This window comes from Podarcis tiliguerta, assembly GCF_965153285.1.
Source record: "Podarcis tiliguerta genome assembly, chromosome: 3".
Lineage (NCBI taxonomy): Eukaryota > Metazoa > Chordata > Lepidosauria > Squamata > Lacertidae > Podarcis > Podarcis tiliguerta.
Window position 1 is genome coordinate 29,964,023 of NC_139536.1, and position 19,119 is coordinate 29,983,141.

At 40.0% G+C, this 19,119-nt stretch overlaps 1 protein-coding gene across 3 annotated transcripts in view; it reads right to left on the bottom strand.

The window, feature by feature from the left end:
* The window catches only part of SUSD4 (sushi domain containing 4), a 78,454-nt gene that overhangs the window by 8,171 nt on the left and 51,164 nt on the right, over nt 1-19,119 (bottom strand). Inside the window, exons 4-5 of one of the 3 annotated variants that reach the window (XM_083434508.1) lie at nt 14,207-14,386; nt 10,968-11,156 (exon numbers count right to left, since the gene is read on the bottom strand). The exons of 1 other annotated variant lie outside the window; for it this stretch is intronic. In XM_083434508.1, coding sequence (XP_083290634.1) covers nt 10,968-11,156; nt 14,207-14,386 — 369 coding nt within the window. The remainder of the gene's footprint in view (nt 1-10,967; nt 11,157-14,206; nt 14,387-19,119) is intronic. One more of the 3 variants, XM_083434509.1, reaches the window with a different exon arrangement.

Here is a 19,119-nt window from a genome sequence, read left to right on the forward strand (position 1 = left end):
ACATGGCTTTGTTTGCATTTTCACTAGGCAAAGCTTTATAAATTATAATATCTGGAAACTAGAGCACATAATTCACACAGAAAGCAATATTCTACATCTTTTCCAAGCTGGACTCAACCTAAGGGAATGCAAGATGATTCATTAGGAAGGTCTGAAACGCTTTCCTTGTTTGGCTTAAAACAACTGCTCTAAATGGGAAGGAACCAAGGGAAAGAAACTGCTGATAAGCTCTCTCAACGAGCAAGCCTCTCTGACAAGAATAATCTTAGCTGATTAGGGGACACTCTATTACCTGCTGTCCCTAGCCATTTCTCTACTTCTCTATCTAAACATCTTTGCAATAGTGTTGATTTGCAAGGGTCTGGCATAGATAACAGGCTGTCAGAGATGTGTCAATACAGAGCAGTGATCCAACGCCAAGCAACATGAAAAGATTTTCCACCAGAGAGATTAACTACTTTAAAGAAGCAAAATTTCAAGCCTGCAGCAATGCCACCTGCTGCCTCTTCTGACATTCAGAAAGGCCCAATGCATCCACCAAACTGTGAAAAAGACTCCATGAATTGAAAGTGAAGACACTAAACATACTTCTCCTTATTTTTTTGTTTTGTAACGCAAGAAAATCTTTTTTTAAAGAAAACAACTTAAAAAACAACAACAACAATATTAAGGAACCAAAAACAATAGAGTGGAAGTAAAATGAACAATGCCACACAGGCTCGTTTGTCTATTAGGAATTTCCATTTCCAGTTTTTGATCACAGAACAGCAGTGTGCAGGGATGAGCTCCCACAATCACCTCCCAATGAAGTCCTACTAGCACAGATCAGCTATTGAGCCAAATGTCTTCAGAAGACTACAAGAGAACACACAAGGCACACACTACAGTGGAAAGAACAATACTCTCTATCTGTGGTAACGAAAAGTAACAATTATGTTAGCTAGCGTGTTGTTATCTTTTGGAGAAAAGAGGATATGTGTGTATTTTGGACCTAGAATGCATTGGAAACAGACACAAATAACAATATATACATTTTAAACAGGTACGGCAAATGCTATTTCTCTATTATTATTTAAACAACAACAACAACAACCTCTTGCCTGCTGCTCTCCCCCCACCCTCAAGTAAGGACGTGGGCCACAGATGAAAGAATAATGGAGCAGGTTTGAAATAACCAAGTTATCCTTGATTCAAATTGTACTTCGTTCTTATTGTAGTTACACCCACGTTCTTATTGTAGTTACACCCATGGGAATAAAGGCTTTCCATTCACTCAGTAATGAATTTTATGCTAATGCAGGCAAATTCAGTCTCTTGCTTTCCAAAGAATCTGTGTGTGCACTAAGAAACGCATTGTTATATTTAAGCTCACAAATTGAGATATTGATATTTTAATTGATAACCTGCAGGCTCGCACAGGCCTTTTCAAAAGAAGTCAAGCAAGTGAGCAATTCTATGACTAAACCTTTTTAAATCCAAGCAGGTGCTGGACATCAAACAGCCCGTAATATTCCCAATTCTCTTTCCAATACGCTGTACATCAATAATGCTAGAAGACTGAGCCATCATCTGTCAAAGCCACTAAAAACATTACTGCTTCATTCAACATTATTAGCGTTAAGACCAATCTTTTGCAGACTATTAATTCAGAATAGAAAGAGCCGGTTAGGCGATGCCTTTGAGGTAGTCCTGTGCATTACAAAACTTCTAGCCTAACCAAATGAAGTGGGGCCTGCTGTGCAGAGTGCTTCTGCCCAGAGCTCCAGTCAGCTATGCTTTCTTTCATAATACTTATATTTCCACCCTCACTTGAGTCTTCTGATTCACCCTGACACTTTGTATTGTGTAACACTGAGCATGCTCAGTCACAAGAATGCAAGATGAGCCTACTGGACTGGGCCAATGGTCCTTCTAGACAAGCATCCTATTGCCACAGCGGTAAGCCCTCCCATGATTCCTAGTGGAGATAGAATACAGCTGTTGATAGCTCTATCTTCCATGAGTTGGTCTGAGCCTTTTAAACCATCTAAATTTGTGGCCATCACTGCTTCCTTGGGGAGTGAATCCTCCATTGGGCTGAGGTCCTTTGTTGTTGTTTTTTTGCAGCGGGGGGAGGGGGCTGCCCCCTTAGGCTGTATTCATAAGCATTTTTCAACTTCTACAAACCTAGCCCTGTTTTGGCTACATAACCTGCAAAAATCCAGAGCTCATTAGTAGCGTTTATTATTATACAGTGGTACCTCGGGTTTACCAACAAAGGTCCGTATAGTTAAAGCCATGGTTTTCCCAGTAGTGATGTATGGAAGTGAGAGCTGGACCATAAAGAAGGCTGATTGCCGAAGAATTGATGCTTTTGAATTATGGTGCTGGAGGAGACTCTTGAGAGTCCCATGGACTGCAAGAAGATCAAACGTATCCATTCTTAAGGAAATCAGCCCTGAGTGCTCACTGGAAGGACAGATCCTGAAGTTGAGACTCCAATACTTTGGCCACCTCATGAGAAGAGAAGACTCCCTGGAAAAGACCGTGATGTTGGGAAAGATGGAGGGCACAAGAAGAAGGGGACGACAGAGGACGAGATGGTTGGATAGTGTTCTCGAAGCTACCAGCATGAGTTTGACCAAACGGCGGGAGGCAGTGGAAGACAGGAGTGCCTGGCGTGTTCTGGTCCATGGGGTCACGAAGAGTCGGATACGACTAAACGACTAAACAACAACAACAACCACTGTACATTGAAAGCTGCTGCCTGCTAGGGCAGGTGGGAGAAAGGACAGGACAGCTTACAGCAGGTGGCGCCAGTGGTAGGCAGAACACACTGGACAGAGTAGTTTAAGTGGTGGTGAGAAAGAGGTTGAGGAAGGGGAGGGAAAGCAGCAGCAGCTTTTAAGGGATGAAAGGGGGAAGGAAGTGCAAGACAAAGGGCTGGGAGGTGGCAGAAATTGGCTAAAAGGTGGTGCTGGGGACTTTTTTGTGCTGCATTGCAAGAAAGGAAGGTGCTGTCTTGCAGTGAAACACTGAAACCAACATGATCTTGTCGTGGTTCCCCCCTGCTCCTGCTTCCAGTGAATTCAGCACCACCTGCCTCTCCAAAGTGGAGTGTTGGCTATCAGTTTCACAACTAAAATGCAGCAGTGATTGGTTGAAGCATCCTGCATGAATTCTGATTTGGTCAGAGGCAGCAGTGGTTCTGAATACCAGTTGCTGGAAACCGCAGGAGAAAAGGGTGCTCTTGTGCTTGGGTCCCGCTTGTGGGGCTTCCTACAGGCATCTGGTTGGCCACTGTGAGAACAGGATGCTGGACTTATCAATGGGCCTGACCCAATTGGCTCCTCTTATGATTAGTCCTGGGCCACAATCAGAGTAAGATAGGTGGAGATATTTTTTAAGAGCTTCCTGTGGATCTGTTGTGGGAATCTGTCTGGAAGAAGAATGCAAATTGCAGGAAATAACCGTATCATCCTGACTGGCTCGGTGTTTCCAGCGTCAAGGAAACAATGCTATTTTTTCTGAAATACAGTACAGCCTTCCCTTTCCCTGGAGAGTAATGGGGCAGTGCCAGGTCAAGCAACAGAGACTCCAAAGCAGAAAGACATGCGGAGAGTGATCATGACATGGAAGAAGGGGAGAGTTTAAGTTCTGGATCAGGGGTAGGCAACCTAAGGCCCGTGGACCAGATACGGCCCAATCGCCTTCTCAATCTGGCCCACGGAGGGTCCAGGAATCAGCGTGTTTTTACATGAGTAGAATGTGCGCTTTTATTTAAAATGCATTTCTGGGTTATTTGTGGGGCATAGGAATTTGTTCATTTCCCCCCAAAAAATATAGTCCAGCCCACCACATGGTCTGAGGGACGGTGGATCAGCCCATGGCTGGAAAAGGTTGCTGACCCCTGCTCTGGAGGGAAGCGGGAGACTGATTGCTGCTGGTGAGCTAGTGCCCTTGTTGTTCTTATGGAAAAACCACCACTGATATTACTGTCCCACAGACTGTAGGGTACTTGCCTAATCTATTACTCATTAAAAAGGGATGTATATTTTTTGTCTTCTTGAGAAGGTATCTAGGAGATAATGGGCCACTTTTGGTCTTCATTCTGATTTTACCAGGCATTGTGATCCAAAAGCATCTTTCCACTGTACAAAAGAAGCAGATGGCAGCAGAAAAAGCAATTCAAGTTCGCCAAGAGATCCACCTGCATGGGTTTAAAACCAACCAGATAATCTATTTTATTAGCGGAGGAAATGCACAGGAGCCCTTGCTCCTTAAACCTTTGCTTCCTTTCGTCAGGGTTATCACCCTTCAAAAATGTTTTAGAGCCTTTGAATAAAAAGGCATTACATTCCTCTCAAATCCAGATTAGCTGCTGTATTACAATGCACTGGAAAACTGCTGTTCAAAATACTCTGGAAATTATAGAATGCTTTTCAAAATAAGTCCTGCCTAACCTATTATCCCAAACAGAGGGAATCTTTCTTCCTGACAGATGCATCCAGCAGTTAATACTGAATTTTATTCTTCATTCTGGTTTATCAAGTTCCATCCTTTTGCCTCCAAGATTATAGTGCAAACACACTCACTATGACCAAAACCTTGTCAAATGCATTTTTCTCAATTGTTGTGATGCCATAGAATATTCATTACATATAATTGATTAAAAACAAGGTCCACTATGGGATATTACAGATTTAGAAAACACAATGATAAAAGGACAAAGGTTAAGGTTATGGAGCAAAATGTATGGAATTATTAATTGCTGTGATATTTCCATTAATACATATCAAAACATGAGTTCAAAACATGAACCTTGTTATTTCAAATGATGTATGGAATTGGGGCTGTGTACAAACTATATATTTAAAGCACATGACTTCCTCAAATACTTTTGGGAACTGTAGTTTGTTAAGGGTGTTGGGAATTGTAGCTCTGTGGTGTGGTGGGTAAACTACAGTTCCCATGATTCATGTGCTTTGTATATATGTGTGTACATACAGGTGTGTACACAGCATGGGTGTGGCAAAATGTCCCTCATCAAACACTAAGTTTTGTTGATGGTGGTACTTGACACCTGTCAGACTGAATCAAATATGCTCAGGAGTGGATAACAAATGTAAAACATCAAATGATATATTTTGATCATAATCTAAAATAATGGTTTTCTGGACAAAAAGCTTTACGCAGCAGAGCTTCATAATAAAATTAAATATATATTTGTCTCTAAAATAAAAAAGATTCATTTTTTAAAATGTAAGTACTGTATACAAAGTCACAATGTGTTCTAATCAGTCTTTTCTATCCTTCTAAGCAGTGCAGAATGTTATTCATGCAAGCTGTTATTCATTAAGAAATAAAGCAGAACAATTTTTTTGAAAAAAATTGTACATCTCTGTATTAAAAAGTGCTACCAGAGCCATGAAATGGGAATCTAAATTTAAAATCTCAATTTATATTCCAAGCAACCTGGGTACAAGATTTGCATCTGAATACCCATTCAGGTGTGCCAAGGCGAGTTGGAACATCCTTGCATGCGAGACTGATGCTCTGAGTGGGAGAGAGATATCATTCCACAGACTGTCCTAAGAAATACAACATCCCTAATTAAAGAATTGATATGACTGCATTACCATATTTAGTTGCCTCTAGCACAAACATAATAACAGTAGCAAAATATAAACTACTGCCATGGTCTTTTCTGTTATTTGACGAAGTATTAACCAACTGAATAGAGGTATAAGGGTGTGTACTGGCTATGTGTGAGCTGAATAAACAAGATGGATAAGCAGATTCAGTAATCTCTACCCCTCTACCAAGTCTAAATGTGATGTCACTACCCCCTACACACACAGAGAGAGAGAGAGAGAGAGAGAGAGAGGACTCGTCGCTACACTTGTATACCGTTGTGAATTTGTGGGTGACAGACTTTTTACCCTCTGGACCCAGAAATGTCCAAAGGACATCATTTATAACTCTGAGGAAGCTCCTGGACTCCCTGGAATCTCACCCTGCTATAGAGACTGGGGTGACATGTAACAATAATTTTCCGTGCCATATAACTTTGTTTAATTAGGTATCTATGTTTCTCTACGTCCATGGGCTTTGTAAGCAGCAGAGTAGTCCAAAATTTTGAGGCTTTGGGAGCTAGAAGAAATGCAGATTCCTGTGTAGGCATTGAAACAATAATAATGTAATTTATCCAGTGATACCAAATAAAGTGGAACTTAATCCAATCTTCTAAAAATAAGCAAACATCCTGCAGCAAAAGATACAGTACTAAACTATTCTTTTACAGCAATGTTGTCAACATTTATGTGAGAAAAATCATAGCCCTGTTGAAATATAGACTAGATGGGGCTCACTATTTCTCTCAAAGAATGGGAAAGGAAGGGGAAAGGAAATAGAAAGGAAAGATATCGCATCCAAGTTGATTAGGGGATCTATTGCTAATGTTGACAGACAAGTTATATAAGGACAGTAGACATTTCCCCTTCAGCTTTCCATAGAGATTTCAAAGTACCAAGATTAGTCTCTCAAACCTCTGACTGGAAGAAGGCTAATCTGACTAGATTTTGTGCCTTATTTACTGCTAGCATTTGCAACATTTAATACAATTAAAAACCAGACCACACACCTAAAACTACAGAGAAAGCTGTAAAATGAGGTTGGTGAAGGAAGCTTGAGAACAATTATTTATCCAAGTGGGTGATTATGACAGGCACTCTCCCCATCATAACCCCCAAACTGAGTGAATTCAGGCAACCACCACCTACTGTTAATTTGTATGTTCCATGGCTTGATGGCTCTCTTAACAGCTGTTTTTTAAAAAAATGCTGATTATACAAATGTCTGTAGTGGCAGTTGGAGGTTTAAAATTGCTTTGGATTTATATATGATCACTTTTAGTTTGTGGTTTTATTTAATTGAACCAATTCTTATATTTTCTGTTCTATGATATAAATCGCCTTCAGATCCCATAGTATAAGGCAATAAATAAAGTAGTAACAGGAGCAGCAGCAGCAGTAGTCTGGAAAATGAAATAATCATGAGTATCATTCAAAAGTAACTATAAATGGTATAATATTGACTGTTAAATCTCCTCTGTGTTAGCTGAGTTTGAAGCTATGACTGATAGTATAGCTTCTAATACAGGGGTCAGCTAACTTTTTCGAGCAGGGGGCCAGTCTACTTTCCCTCAGACCTTAATGGGGGGGGGGGGCGGCCTATATTTTTTAAAAAGAATGAATTCCTATGCCCCACAAATAACCCAGAGATGCATTTTAAATAAAAGTACAAATTCTACTCACGTAAAAACACCAGGCAGGCCCCACAAATAACCCAGAGAGGCATTTTAAATAAAAGGACACATTTTATTCATGTAAAAACACGCTGATTCCTAGACCGCACGCAATTGGACTGGATCCGGGCCCTGGGTCTTAGTTTGCCTACCCATGTTTTCATACGTACAAAACCTTTAGTGGGAATAAAGCAAAGAAGATTTATCCACTGACCTCGTGCTCAATCAATCAATATGGTCCAAGATACAAAACGGTAATATAGCTCTCCCTCCATGACAAAAAGCAAGCATGCTTATCCTTACATAAAATGTAAGTTCAATATTAAAAGGCAGGCCTCAGGGAGTAACCAGCTCTTCTCTCTTATTGCCTAACCCTTTAGCACAATTTGATACTCCAGAGAGGAGGGGAAATGCATTTTTCAAAAGATATATTGCAACACTTTGGGGAAGAAAATGCAGGTTAAAAAAAAAATGCTTAGAGATTTGATTAACTAGAAACTGTACCAAGGGGTTTCTACACTGAACACACAGGTGACAATAGGAATAAAGTAGTGATTTAGTTTGACAACCCTATTATCGAACTGGAATAGAAGCCATAAAAAGGAGACGCAGATAACAAGCCAATATTTTGTTCTCTTAGCACTGTATTGTGTGCATGGCTTCAAGCATTATAAACATTCAGCAATGGAGAGGGGGGGGGGGGAACAGAACTGCTGTTAGGATATGCAACAGGAAGGAGTCACTTTGCAGCCTCTGCCCCCTGCCTATACAAGCCTACAATGTCCACAGACAGGGAGGAAAAATGTGTTTGCACACTTACTACAGTATGACATATTTCAAAACAGTTCTATTATTTCAGCAGTAATATGCTTTCCAGGATGCCATAATGGAGTGGATGGGGGGGGGCAACCAAATCGGGTGTTTATATGCACACATATGACAGCCTTCAAAAATGGATAATATAATTTCATTTTATTCATGCGACACTAACTCAGTATTATTTTATTTAGGTTTATTACTAGTTGAAATGCGAAAAACTGTCTCCAAAAGAAGAAAAAGACAAACCTTGCAAACATGTTATTATAGAGTAAGCTAGAATCCTACATAAACTAGGCCGATTTTGAAAATTCTTCTTATCTCCGGTGTTTTTATTCTACACACAAAATACTTTGCACTTATCTGTTAATACTGAGCATTTGTGTATGTATATACAAGCAACAAGCAGCAATACAATAAAGGTGTAATTCCATAAATATTTGCACCAGTGTTAATGCACAGATCAAGATAAAAATTGACACGGTAAAGGCCAACTAAACCAATTTTCCTGACCTTCAGCAATACCAATTATATCCAAATCATTCCTGACAGATCATCTAATTATCCTTTTTTAAAAGCCTCCAGTGTTGAAAATCTACATGTTCACATGAATATTTGTTCCTCTGCCAAACCATTCTTGATAGACAATTTTTCCTGGTTATTAAAACCTTAATTGATCCATCTTCCAACTTAAACCTGCTGCCTGTACCCTCCCTTCTCACCACTAACCACAGGAAGTAACTTTCCCCCATCTGTCCATATTTAGGAACATAACAAGGAAATAACAAACGTAATTTCTGGAGCCAGGGGCTAAAGGAAAATAACAACCCCACCCCTCTATCACAGACACACTATTCGTTTTTAGAAGCCAAGCAGTGGCTCTGAACAAATTTCACAGGTGTTGTTTGTACAGCACACTAAACTGTAACTTAGTATTACGTTTACAAACAAGAATAAACTGCATGGGTAATAAGTTAGAAAGAAGTATCAATAGAGTTTTAATTTCCACACCTTGCTTGCTCAAATCTCCTTTTGGCGTAGCTTGACAATTGGGACACAGAAAATCAGTCACAGGTACTCATTTCTCTATTCGACAATACATATGTTTAAGACATGTTTTTTTTTACTACTTGTATTATCATTATCTGTAGAACTCCAGAGTTGTTTATACTGTTTGCTTTTTGTAAACTCTCTGAAAACCAATAAAAGTTATGAAAGAGGAGGAAGGAAAGATGTCAGAGAATCAATGGGGGCTTTGGACTACTGAAGGCAACAAACCAAGGAAAAGCAACACTGAAGACATATTGCCAAAATATTACATTGTAAGACTGTCATGCTCATTCTATCGGACTGAAGGTGATACAGTTCAACACTGTGCCAATGAACATGATCCCTCCATCTTCACACAAAAGTAAGCACCTATATAGGGCAATTCTTTTCAGTTGGTTAGTTGTGCTGAACACTATCACTAATAGAAGTTCCTGCAGAAAAAGGTTTCAGAGCAAATCAATAGGTCCAAAAGCAATAATTCACCAGGATCAGATACTGTTTCATCCAGGGTTTTGAAGAAACTTAGATGTATGAAATTGTTGAATGACTGGAAGTGATATGCAATCTCCACCCCACCCCCCCAAATTGGCCTATGTACTGGAAAGTTAGGAATTAGATAATGCACTACAAATTCTTGGAATAGGCTTGAGAAATGATCCTGGAAACCAGGAGTACTATTTCAGATGCCATGACTGAGGAGGACATATTCTCAGCAAAGGTTAAATGGAAGCATTCTTTTTTATACATTCACATTTAAATTTCAAAAAAAGCAGTGTATTTTCAGGGCATTTGTTTGCCCAACATACCTCAGAATAAACTACATTAATGTTATTACTATTTAGACAAGGACTCATATTTGCTGGACTTGTCAAGAAATGCCAATTGGCGGAAAGACTGAAGGGAACCAGGCAGAGGGCCTTCTCGGTAGTGGCGCCCTCCCTGTGGAATGCCCTCCCACCAGATGTCAAAGAGAACAACAACTACCAGACTTTTAGAAGACATCTGAAGGCAGCCCTGTTTAGGGAAGCTTTTAATGTTTGATGTATTACAGTATTTTAATATATTTTTTTGGAAGCCGCCCAGAGTGGCTGGGGAAGCCCAGCCAGATGGGCGGGGTATAAATAATAAATTATTATTATAATATTATTATTATAGGATAGAGGAAAAGCAGAAACAGTCTGTTCTCATGGGCATGTTTTCAGTGAGGCACTGCAAAGAATGTGAGAGGATCATGTGCACAATTTTACACATTTTGATAAAAAACAGGTGAGAACAAATGCGGGTGGGCGGGTGGGAATAGAGACAATAAATGCATTCAAGATAGTTAACCGGGGGGTGGGGGTGGTCATATTCAGAAGAATCAAGTGGTGTCCAGTCCCCTTGCAATTGTACCACTTCAGAATGAAAATAAGTCATGAGTTGCAGGAAAGTTCTTCAGACTGAGCCAGGCCATAATTGTTATGTGGTATGGAACGCACAGAGCATATTACTCTCATTCACTCCAATGGAAGCTTTTTACACAATACAAATAGAAGGCATGGGGGGGGGGCAACCTGAATTGGCACTGCAGCAGCAGGGAGAGGGTTAAGGGGCTTTTCCCCTCCCATGTCAGACTGGTCCCACTTTTGGATCCCCCACCCCAACACCTGCAATTTATTTTTAAAAAACCTTCCACATAATAGTTAATTGTGTGAATAGAACATCTAAGTTTGGCTCTAGAGAAAGGTGAAGTGGAAAGTCATTAAATGAAGTAAAAAATATACCAGATATTATCTGACAAGTAATAAATGTTTTTAAAAGATATAAGATGTTTTACCTTCCACATCAAGGCACCTAGGTGGGCTATCTGACCAGATAAGGTTATACATGCACTCAAGGAACTCTGTCCCCTCTAGTTTATATCCAGGAAAGCACTGAAAATATATCATAGTTCCTACTGGGAAGGAGGACTCGAACTCAGATATGTTAATGTAACTATGAGGAAGAACCAATGGCCTCAGGCAACCTGCAAATTAAGAAGAAGGAGGTATCTTATTATGAGACGCTTATTTTTATAACATCCCAATTACAGCTATCAGGCTAAAATATATATTCCCTTCTCTCCCCACAGCGAATGTTACTCCTGCTCATCTGACTCGACTCTCAGATTCACCCCGCAATGCGCCAGATCACTAGTCCTACTTGTTTAGCATACAGCTGTAGCGAATTACAGTATACCGTCTGCAAAATCAGCATAGGATTAATTAAAAATGGCAGTATTTTTCTACATTCTGCCCCTCCCCTTCAGTTTCTAGTTTAATAATTATTCTTTTTCACATGGAATCCTTCATTTTTAGACCGATACTTATCAAAACAGTTGCTTCTTCATTTCAAAGGTGTGGTACTCAGCATCTTATATATTCATGCAGTTAAGAAAGGAATATTGGCTAGTTCCAACTAGTTGCAATGGGTCTGAACGTCCACACTAAGAAGCTTCCACAGTTACCCACTAGCTGCAAAAATATTTAGGCAAGCAAATGAATGCTGCTTGAAAGGAGAGCTTTGTAGTGGGCAGCAAACTTTATTCTTACTTTCTCCATCAATCAAAACAGACTCAAAAATTTGTAAAACGATCTCAATGAGCACCACGTGCATTTTGTGGGCCTCCTATTCTGAGTTTCATTTAATATAATAAATTTAATGTACTCTTACAGCCATACACCAACATATTTTTAGCTGGCAACAAAAGATCCCCAATGAGGATATTTCAAATAGGAACTTATAGGTTGCACCCAGTGTTAACCATCATAGTCAAAGTATTTCCATTGAAGTTAACAGACAAAACTAACTTCAGTCAATTCATTTCAGTGGATCTACTAAGAGTAGAAATTAATCCAATACAACCCTATACCAAAAAGGTACTTAATTCTGTGACTTTTGTGACTTTGCCATTAAACACACACAACAGTATATTATCTGTTTTGAGTAGTACACTTGGTTAAACTTTGCTTACAGTGTCAAAAGGCACTATGGCTTTGTCTATTATTTTGCATCTAGTCGTAGTGCAATTTGTGCCCCCTCAGCCAAGCGTAGCCCATTTATTGTAATTTGCCCTGCTTGGAAACCTTAGCTAACAGGGCATGACAGATCCCAACTGGACATGGATGGGAATGTCAGTCATCTATCTGAACTGGCATCCAATTCCACAGCATGATACAAGCTCCAGATTTACCTCTGAAACCGCCTCTCCTCCTTAAGCTACAAAATTTTCCTAGACACCAGGAATATATTCTTACCACCACCCTGACTGTGCAGATGCTTATAACTGACACTAAGGCATTCTTGCAGGCCGCTTCAGAAATATGCAACTTTCTTTTTCTGGACATTTAAAGTACAGAAACTTAACTGCAAAGGAATGCTGCCACCTTGATGTTGGTGATCAGAGTATGTAAAACCTGTTCTTCACCAGCTTTGTCTTTCCAGGACCAACTGAAAATGTAGGTTTTGACCTAAAGTAACAATTGGGGACCAAGTTATTGGAAGGACTTACACCCAAATGGGTCTTTCCCAAGCACGAATATTTGCTCATCTTTGTTTCCTTGATCAGTGCCATGGGACAGAAGGCCTTATTTGTGGTTGCCCCAGTTTATGGAGCGCTCTCCCCATGGAAATGGAGATTGCCTCAACTTCTCAAATTTATAGGAGGGTTTATTTCAGGCAACTTTCCCCCCTCTTTTAAGTCTTTATTTTAAGTCTTTAAAATAGAAAGCTACTTTAAGAAGTATAGCTCTTTAGCAGCGAGAACCTGCACAGCTATTTATTTTTAATCGAACTGTGTTTAAAAAAGTTTGTACAGTTGCCATTTTAATTATATAGCTATGTTTTAAAACTGTATTGTGTTTTTATGATACATACAGTGCCCTGAGTGGGCTATGCCTGAAAAGGCGGTCTATAAATAGATTTTATAAGCAAAAATACAAACACCTCTCCCTTCTAAGAAAAGAACAAGAGGTTGCTTTCCTCACACTGAAGGAGAGAATGGGAGCATGCCTTAGGGCTTACTTTTTCCTTACCTGCTCTCCAAGGCTTTAAAAATAAAATATATCTGCTCCTTTTCACTTATGGCAGGAAGGCATAATAGGCCCTGCATAACTCCACCAAAAGTAAAATGTGAAACTTTTTTTAAAACCTAAAATAAAGCAGTCCACACCTGAAAATAAAGCTTTCCCTGTCTAGCAACAGGGGCAACTAAAATGTAGCTAGAACTATTCTCTAAATATATATGCAGAAAAGTTATTCAGTGTACAGTAGGCATATGCAAACTTTATACAAATCTAACATCTTCCATCCACTCTTTAGGTGGGCATTTTATCTTCTGCGGTGATGTGCAAGGGGTCATCCTAAAACAGGAGTAGAAAATCTTTTCCCCACCTGTGGTTGGTGCAAGACATAAAAGCATAGCTGTCAACGTTTCCCTTTTTTAAAGGGAAATTCCCTTATTCTGAATAGGATTCCTCGCAAGAAAAAGGAAAGGTTGACAGCTAAGCATAAAAGTGGATGTGGCCAGAGACATAAATGGACAAAGTAATGGATGTTACTTTTTCCTTTGTATAGTAAAACTACATTTCAGCCACTCAAAAGACAGAGGTTTCTATCCACACACTTCCCCGCTCCTTGCTCCTTGCATTCTCCCATCCAGGCAAGCAGAAGACACTGCCACAGTTCAAGGACACCTTGCAGCCAGGCAAGAGTATTTGAGGAATGCCCAGTACAGTGTGTAGGGAGAGAGGTAGGGACTGAGCATGGCCTGGGCAGAGTCCTGAAGACTGGGTAGTGTGGCCAGAGTGCTGAGCTGAGGTTCCCTACCTTTGTACTAAACCAAGTGGTATGCAAATATGTTTTTTGAAAAATAAATAAATCATTTGGCAAAAGGTACTGTATTACTGTACTAAGAACTATAGGTAACCATTATCTCTTTCAGCAGTAAAAGAAAGAAGAAATAAGAAAGATAAATAGGCAAGTTACACTGAGACAAGGCGTAAGGTCTATAAAAGAGGATGTTCTGGTGTACTAAACCTTGACAAATGGGCAGATTATCCCACGTTCCATCGTCTTGACACACTGAAACCATGTTGTCTAAATCAGGGTAACGGATCTGGAATCCTTCATGACAGCTGATTATTAATTTATCTCCAGTCCCGTATGTCTTGTTATGAACCTCTGCATCTTCAACAACAGGTGCAAGGCAATCTGTGGCTTCATAAAGAAATTATATATTATTAACTTAAACGTAAAATGTTGACCAGCTATGTGAAAACACTCTTACACAAAGTCAACCCACAATAGCAGTTATTCTTAGAATCTGCGAACTTTTGTACCTAAGCTGATTTAACACCACACTTCCATTAGCATCGAGACTATTATAGGATATTACAACCTGTGCATTATAGGCAAGTTCTCAACAATCTTTAATATTGTATGTATAGTTGAACTACCTTTACAGCAAAATAAAAATACAACCACTCCATCAACAATATTACTATAAAGAGTAAAACAACAACTGGAGGTATAATATGAAGAAGAGTTTGAAATCATTTATTACTATTATTACTATTATTATTACTATTACTATTATTATTATTATTTTACCGGGGGGAGCACTGGTAGCAATGGTGCCTACCTGAGAGGTGCCGGAACTGCACTCCGGCTGAAAAAAAAGCACTGCTCACATACCAAACTTATCTGCTACAGTATTAGACTAACTGAAAGCTAGTAATATGTTTTCCCTTTTATGAAATGTATTTTTAAATGATGTATAAATTTATAATGCGTCAGTCACATCATCCATCCCCATCCTCGGTCATCTTCAAACCTCAGAGCGCCTCCATAGCATCAGATTATTTCAAATCCCTATTTACTTCTTTGCATCACAAGTGGCATTAAAAGGAGTGTTTGCATATTTATACTTTAGTTTCCTTCTGCTCCACATTACTATGGATTAGTTTACTCATTCCTTTCCCCCCCTTTGTGATTTACACAAGAGTCTATTACAAGCTACAGCACGAAAGGACATTTAAGGTCAGGAGCTCAACCCCCAACTCAGCTCTATATCTATCCTATAGATTAGTCATAAAGAGCATATGTATCAGTTGATAGCAGCAGAGGCTCCTGCATTCTTAGCTGGAAAAGGGGCTGGGGAGGGCAATTTTCACAGATTTCCATCTCAGCAGCAGCCCCCAGCACTGCATCTGACAGCACTCTGGTTGGCCTCCTAAGTCCCTTTTTGGGAAACCAAGGAAAATCTGTGATATGCTGATGTTTGGATTGTGCTGGGTGACGTGAGCGGTCTGCTGAAATAATCAGTTACAAATTTTATGGATTTATTAATTTATTTTGGTATTGTACTGAGTGCTGTTTGTACTGATTTGCATTTTATAGTTTCATTGATTTATTGCAACCTGCCTTGCAATCATAGTACAGAGCTGTCTATAAATGGAATGAATCAATACTAAATTGTGGGTGTGAGAATCCTGTCAATGCTGAGGCTGGGTTTGGTTGGGATTCCCAGTTTAGAATCCCCCATACCTTTCAGAGGGCAAAAAGGTCAATTTATTTAAATTGCTCCCCCTCAGACCTCTTCCTAGGCCAAATCAAGCACACATAAGCCTCAGGTTCCATTGACTTGCATGAGGGCTGGTCCTTTGAAATGTTCCAGAACTCTTAAAAACAAATATTTTTTTTCTTCAGAAAGAAAACCAAGGTAGAGCAAAGATTCCTATCTTTTCTGCTAACTTTTTCCCCCAACCTCCCTAGGCTCAGGTGACACATACACACCAGGAGTACGCAGCAACATTTTGTCGCAGAGCACCACTTGCTTGTACTCTAATATTTTTAAATACAGTAGATAATAACACAACCACTTAAGAAGGGCTTGCAGCTGCTGGGTGACCTTGGGCTAGTCACACTTCTTTGAAGTCTCTCAGCCCCACTCACCTCACAGAGTGTTTGTTGTGGGGGAAGAAGGGAAAGGAGAATGTTAGCCACTTTGAGACTCCTTCGGGTAGTGATAAAGCGGGATATCAAATCCAAAACTCTTCTTCTTCTTCTTCTTCAAGTGCTATAAAGGATACTAGGTGTTCTATGTCGGCTCTTACTGAACTGTGCCTGGGTTTTTTTAATCAATTTCTTTTTATACGTTACATTTCTATTGCATTCCTTTCTCCAAATCAGCCTTTGAGAATAATAGTCAAGTAAGGTTATTTAGACTGAGAGGTAACACAATTTGCCCAAGGCCACTCAGCAGTCTTCTTAGGCAAGTGGAAACTGTGAAACACAATTTCCTCACGCACAATGCCAGCACTCTAGCCCACTGCATTATGCAGTGTGGGGAGGATATAGGGCACGGACTCTACCCACAGCAAGCAGTGGGGAGGGGGCACAAGACCAAAGAAGCAAAACTAAGTAAGAGAGGAAGAAAGCACAGCATCTTTGATCTCAAGAGTGACACATACAGACCAACTGTGAGCAAAAACATCAATGAATACATCATTGACTTGTGGCTTGCTGTTGTCTTGGAGTCTTGCTGTTCCACAAATAGACACGGAACATAACTGAGGTGAAATATAAGATTTTCATTTTCAAAAGCAAGAAACATTGATCCTGTTATACAATGACTTCACTCTCATTTATTTCAGATGATGGCTTGTAGATTGCACCATTTTAATTCTGTGGATGCTGGCCAGAAACACTGCTTCTTTCACTGAGCTGTTAGTGGATTGCCATCCCTGCAAATAGCTTCTGCTATTAAACCAACTTCAAAGCTTCAGCCAGAGGAGACTTGTTCAAGGAAGAAAGTCTGCTGAACACTTATGTACAAAGGATGAAACTGTACAGTTTGTTTTTTACCCAAGACTCTAAAATATTTGGGGGGGAAACCTGTAACTACTAGCTCCCACTTTAGTAACTGGGGTAAGTAAATACATATTCTATATGGAACAGCTCAAAGTTAAAACAGAAAATTTAAAACTCCTCATTTGCTGAAAAGATGCTTAACCCCTCTATTTTCTCAGTAAACACACTGTTGAAAGCCCAAAACACAATCTCTAAGCGGCAATGGAAATGAATATTAACATGCTTTTCTCTAGACTATTTCTTTTAACTATGATATCTGTGCCTTAAGATATGCAAGAAGCAAAACAAAACAAACCCAGCTTTAGCAGATCAATGTGGTGCTTACCTTTTAACAAAGATAAACAGAGAAAATGCAAGCTCTGAAATCCCCAAGTGTAATATTCTGTTATGACAGAAGTATAGCACTAAGACATCCAACATTAACGAGCCTGAGAGGTACTTTGCACATTACATTTTGCACATGACCTAGTCCACTGTGCCCATGCACAGAGCCCTGTTTGTTTCCCCTTCTCCCACTTATGGATGTAAGTAACACAAGGGTTGTTAGGGAATAATAGGTCTGTGTGCATCATTCATATGCCCACTCATCCATCCTCTGCCGCCTCATGCAAGTTACTTGTGTTCCATAACATGCATACACACAAAAACCAGAGAAGGGGGAGGAAGCAACAGTAAAGACAGCATCACAATGTATAGGGCTAGTGAAGAGAAGAGGCATAAGCAAAGCAAAACATTCAAATTCTGCTCCCTCTAAATAATAAGTTGAGTCAGGACATGAGTGCTGCGAGAGTAGTAAGTGCAAATATATTGTGTTTTCTGTTTCCCTGTAGATTGATCACACTTGAACTATTTACACAACACAGATGCTTGTACCTCCTGTCCCCTCTACATTTGAAACTGCTCAGAAAGGTGTGCTTTTCTGTCAGTGAATAGAAGCAGTCTAAACCCCCAGCTTCTTTTAGTCTTAACAGGAGTATAGCCAAGTTTGTGACTTGAAAAGCAGTAGCATATGTTAGTTTGCTATGTTGCCAAATCACCTATTTGCCTGGTTTTGGCTCCAGTTTGTAATTTGAGACAGCATACCAAACAGAGTTCCTTTTCTGGGAGTACTTTTCTCTGGCTAAGAATGTAAAAAAACCACAACGCTTCTGAGCTTGTGCAGTGCAAGTGTCTTCCTAGAACGGGTTCCTTGTATACTGAAAGGATTGTAGCAAAGCTAATGTTGTCCCACCCAGTCTTGACATATCAAGTACCAGAACTGTTTGCCCAATAGACATCTAGCGCAGAATTTCCATACTTTGTTCACTCACGTTTTACAGGGCATCTGTATGACGTACTGATTTTTCCCCTATGCTCATTCCATACTTTGCCCCCCACCCCCCAAACAGAAGAAAATCCAACTTTTAAAAGAATAATGGAACAGTCACACAATCATCCCAAGGGTAGATTGACATGGGTTGGTCCAAGACATTTTGGAGGCTGCATTTTCACATGCAGGGCAAACTCACCGAGGGTTTGAGACCCATCGGCTACCCTCACCTGGTTTAGCTGGCCAGTCAAAGCAATTTCCCAAGGTGTGGCTGCTGCTGCATGCTGACAGCTTCTAAGAGCCACAGGTGAGAACTGAGTGCAGGATGGAGACCAAAGGTATACAAACTACCCCAGAAGAAGCACAATGTGACCCCCGCCAAAAGTAATGCCCCTCCCCTAACACCCATACACCCTGAAAATGTATGGCAGGATTATTCCTAAAAGGAGGAGTTTAAGCTCAAAAGTGTTTATTCCTGATATAGATACCTCAGTTGATAGTTAGCGGTAAAATCTATTAGCAATCTATCAATGCAACTCAACTTGTTTTTTTAGGTATTCTTCTACCAACGAACCCAGGATATGGTTTGATCAAAAATTTACAAGCCAATAGTAAGACCTCGTGACCTGTATGTTTTATCTAATCCAGACAACTACAACTAATCCAGAATGCAGCAGCTAGACTGGTGATTGGGAGTGGCTGCCGAGACCACATAACACTAGTCTTGAAAGACCTACACTGGTTCCCAGTACATTTCTGAGCACAATTC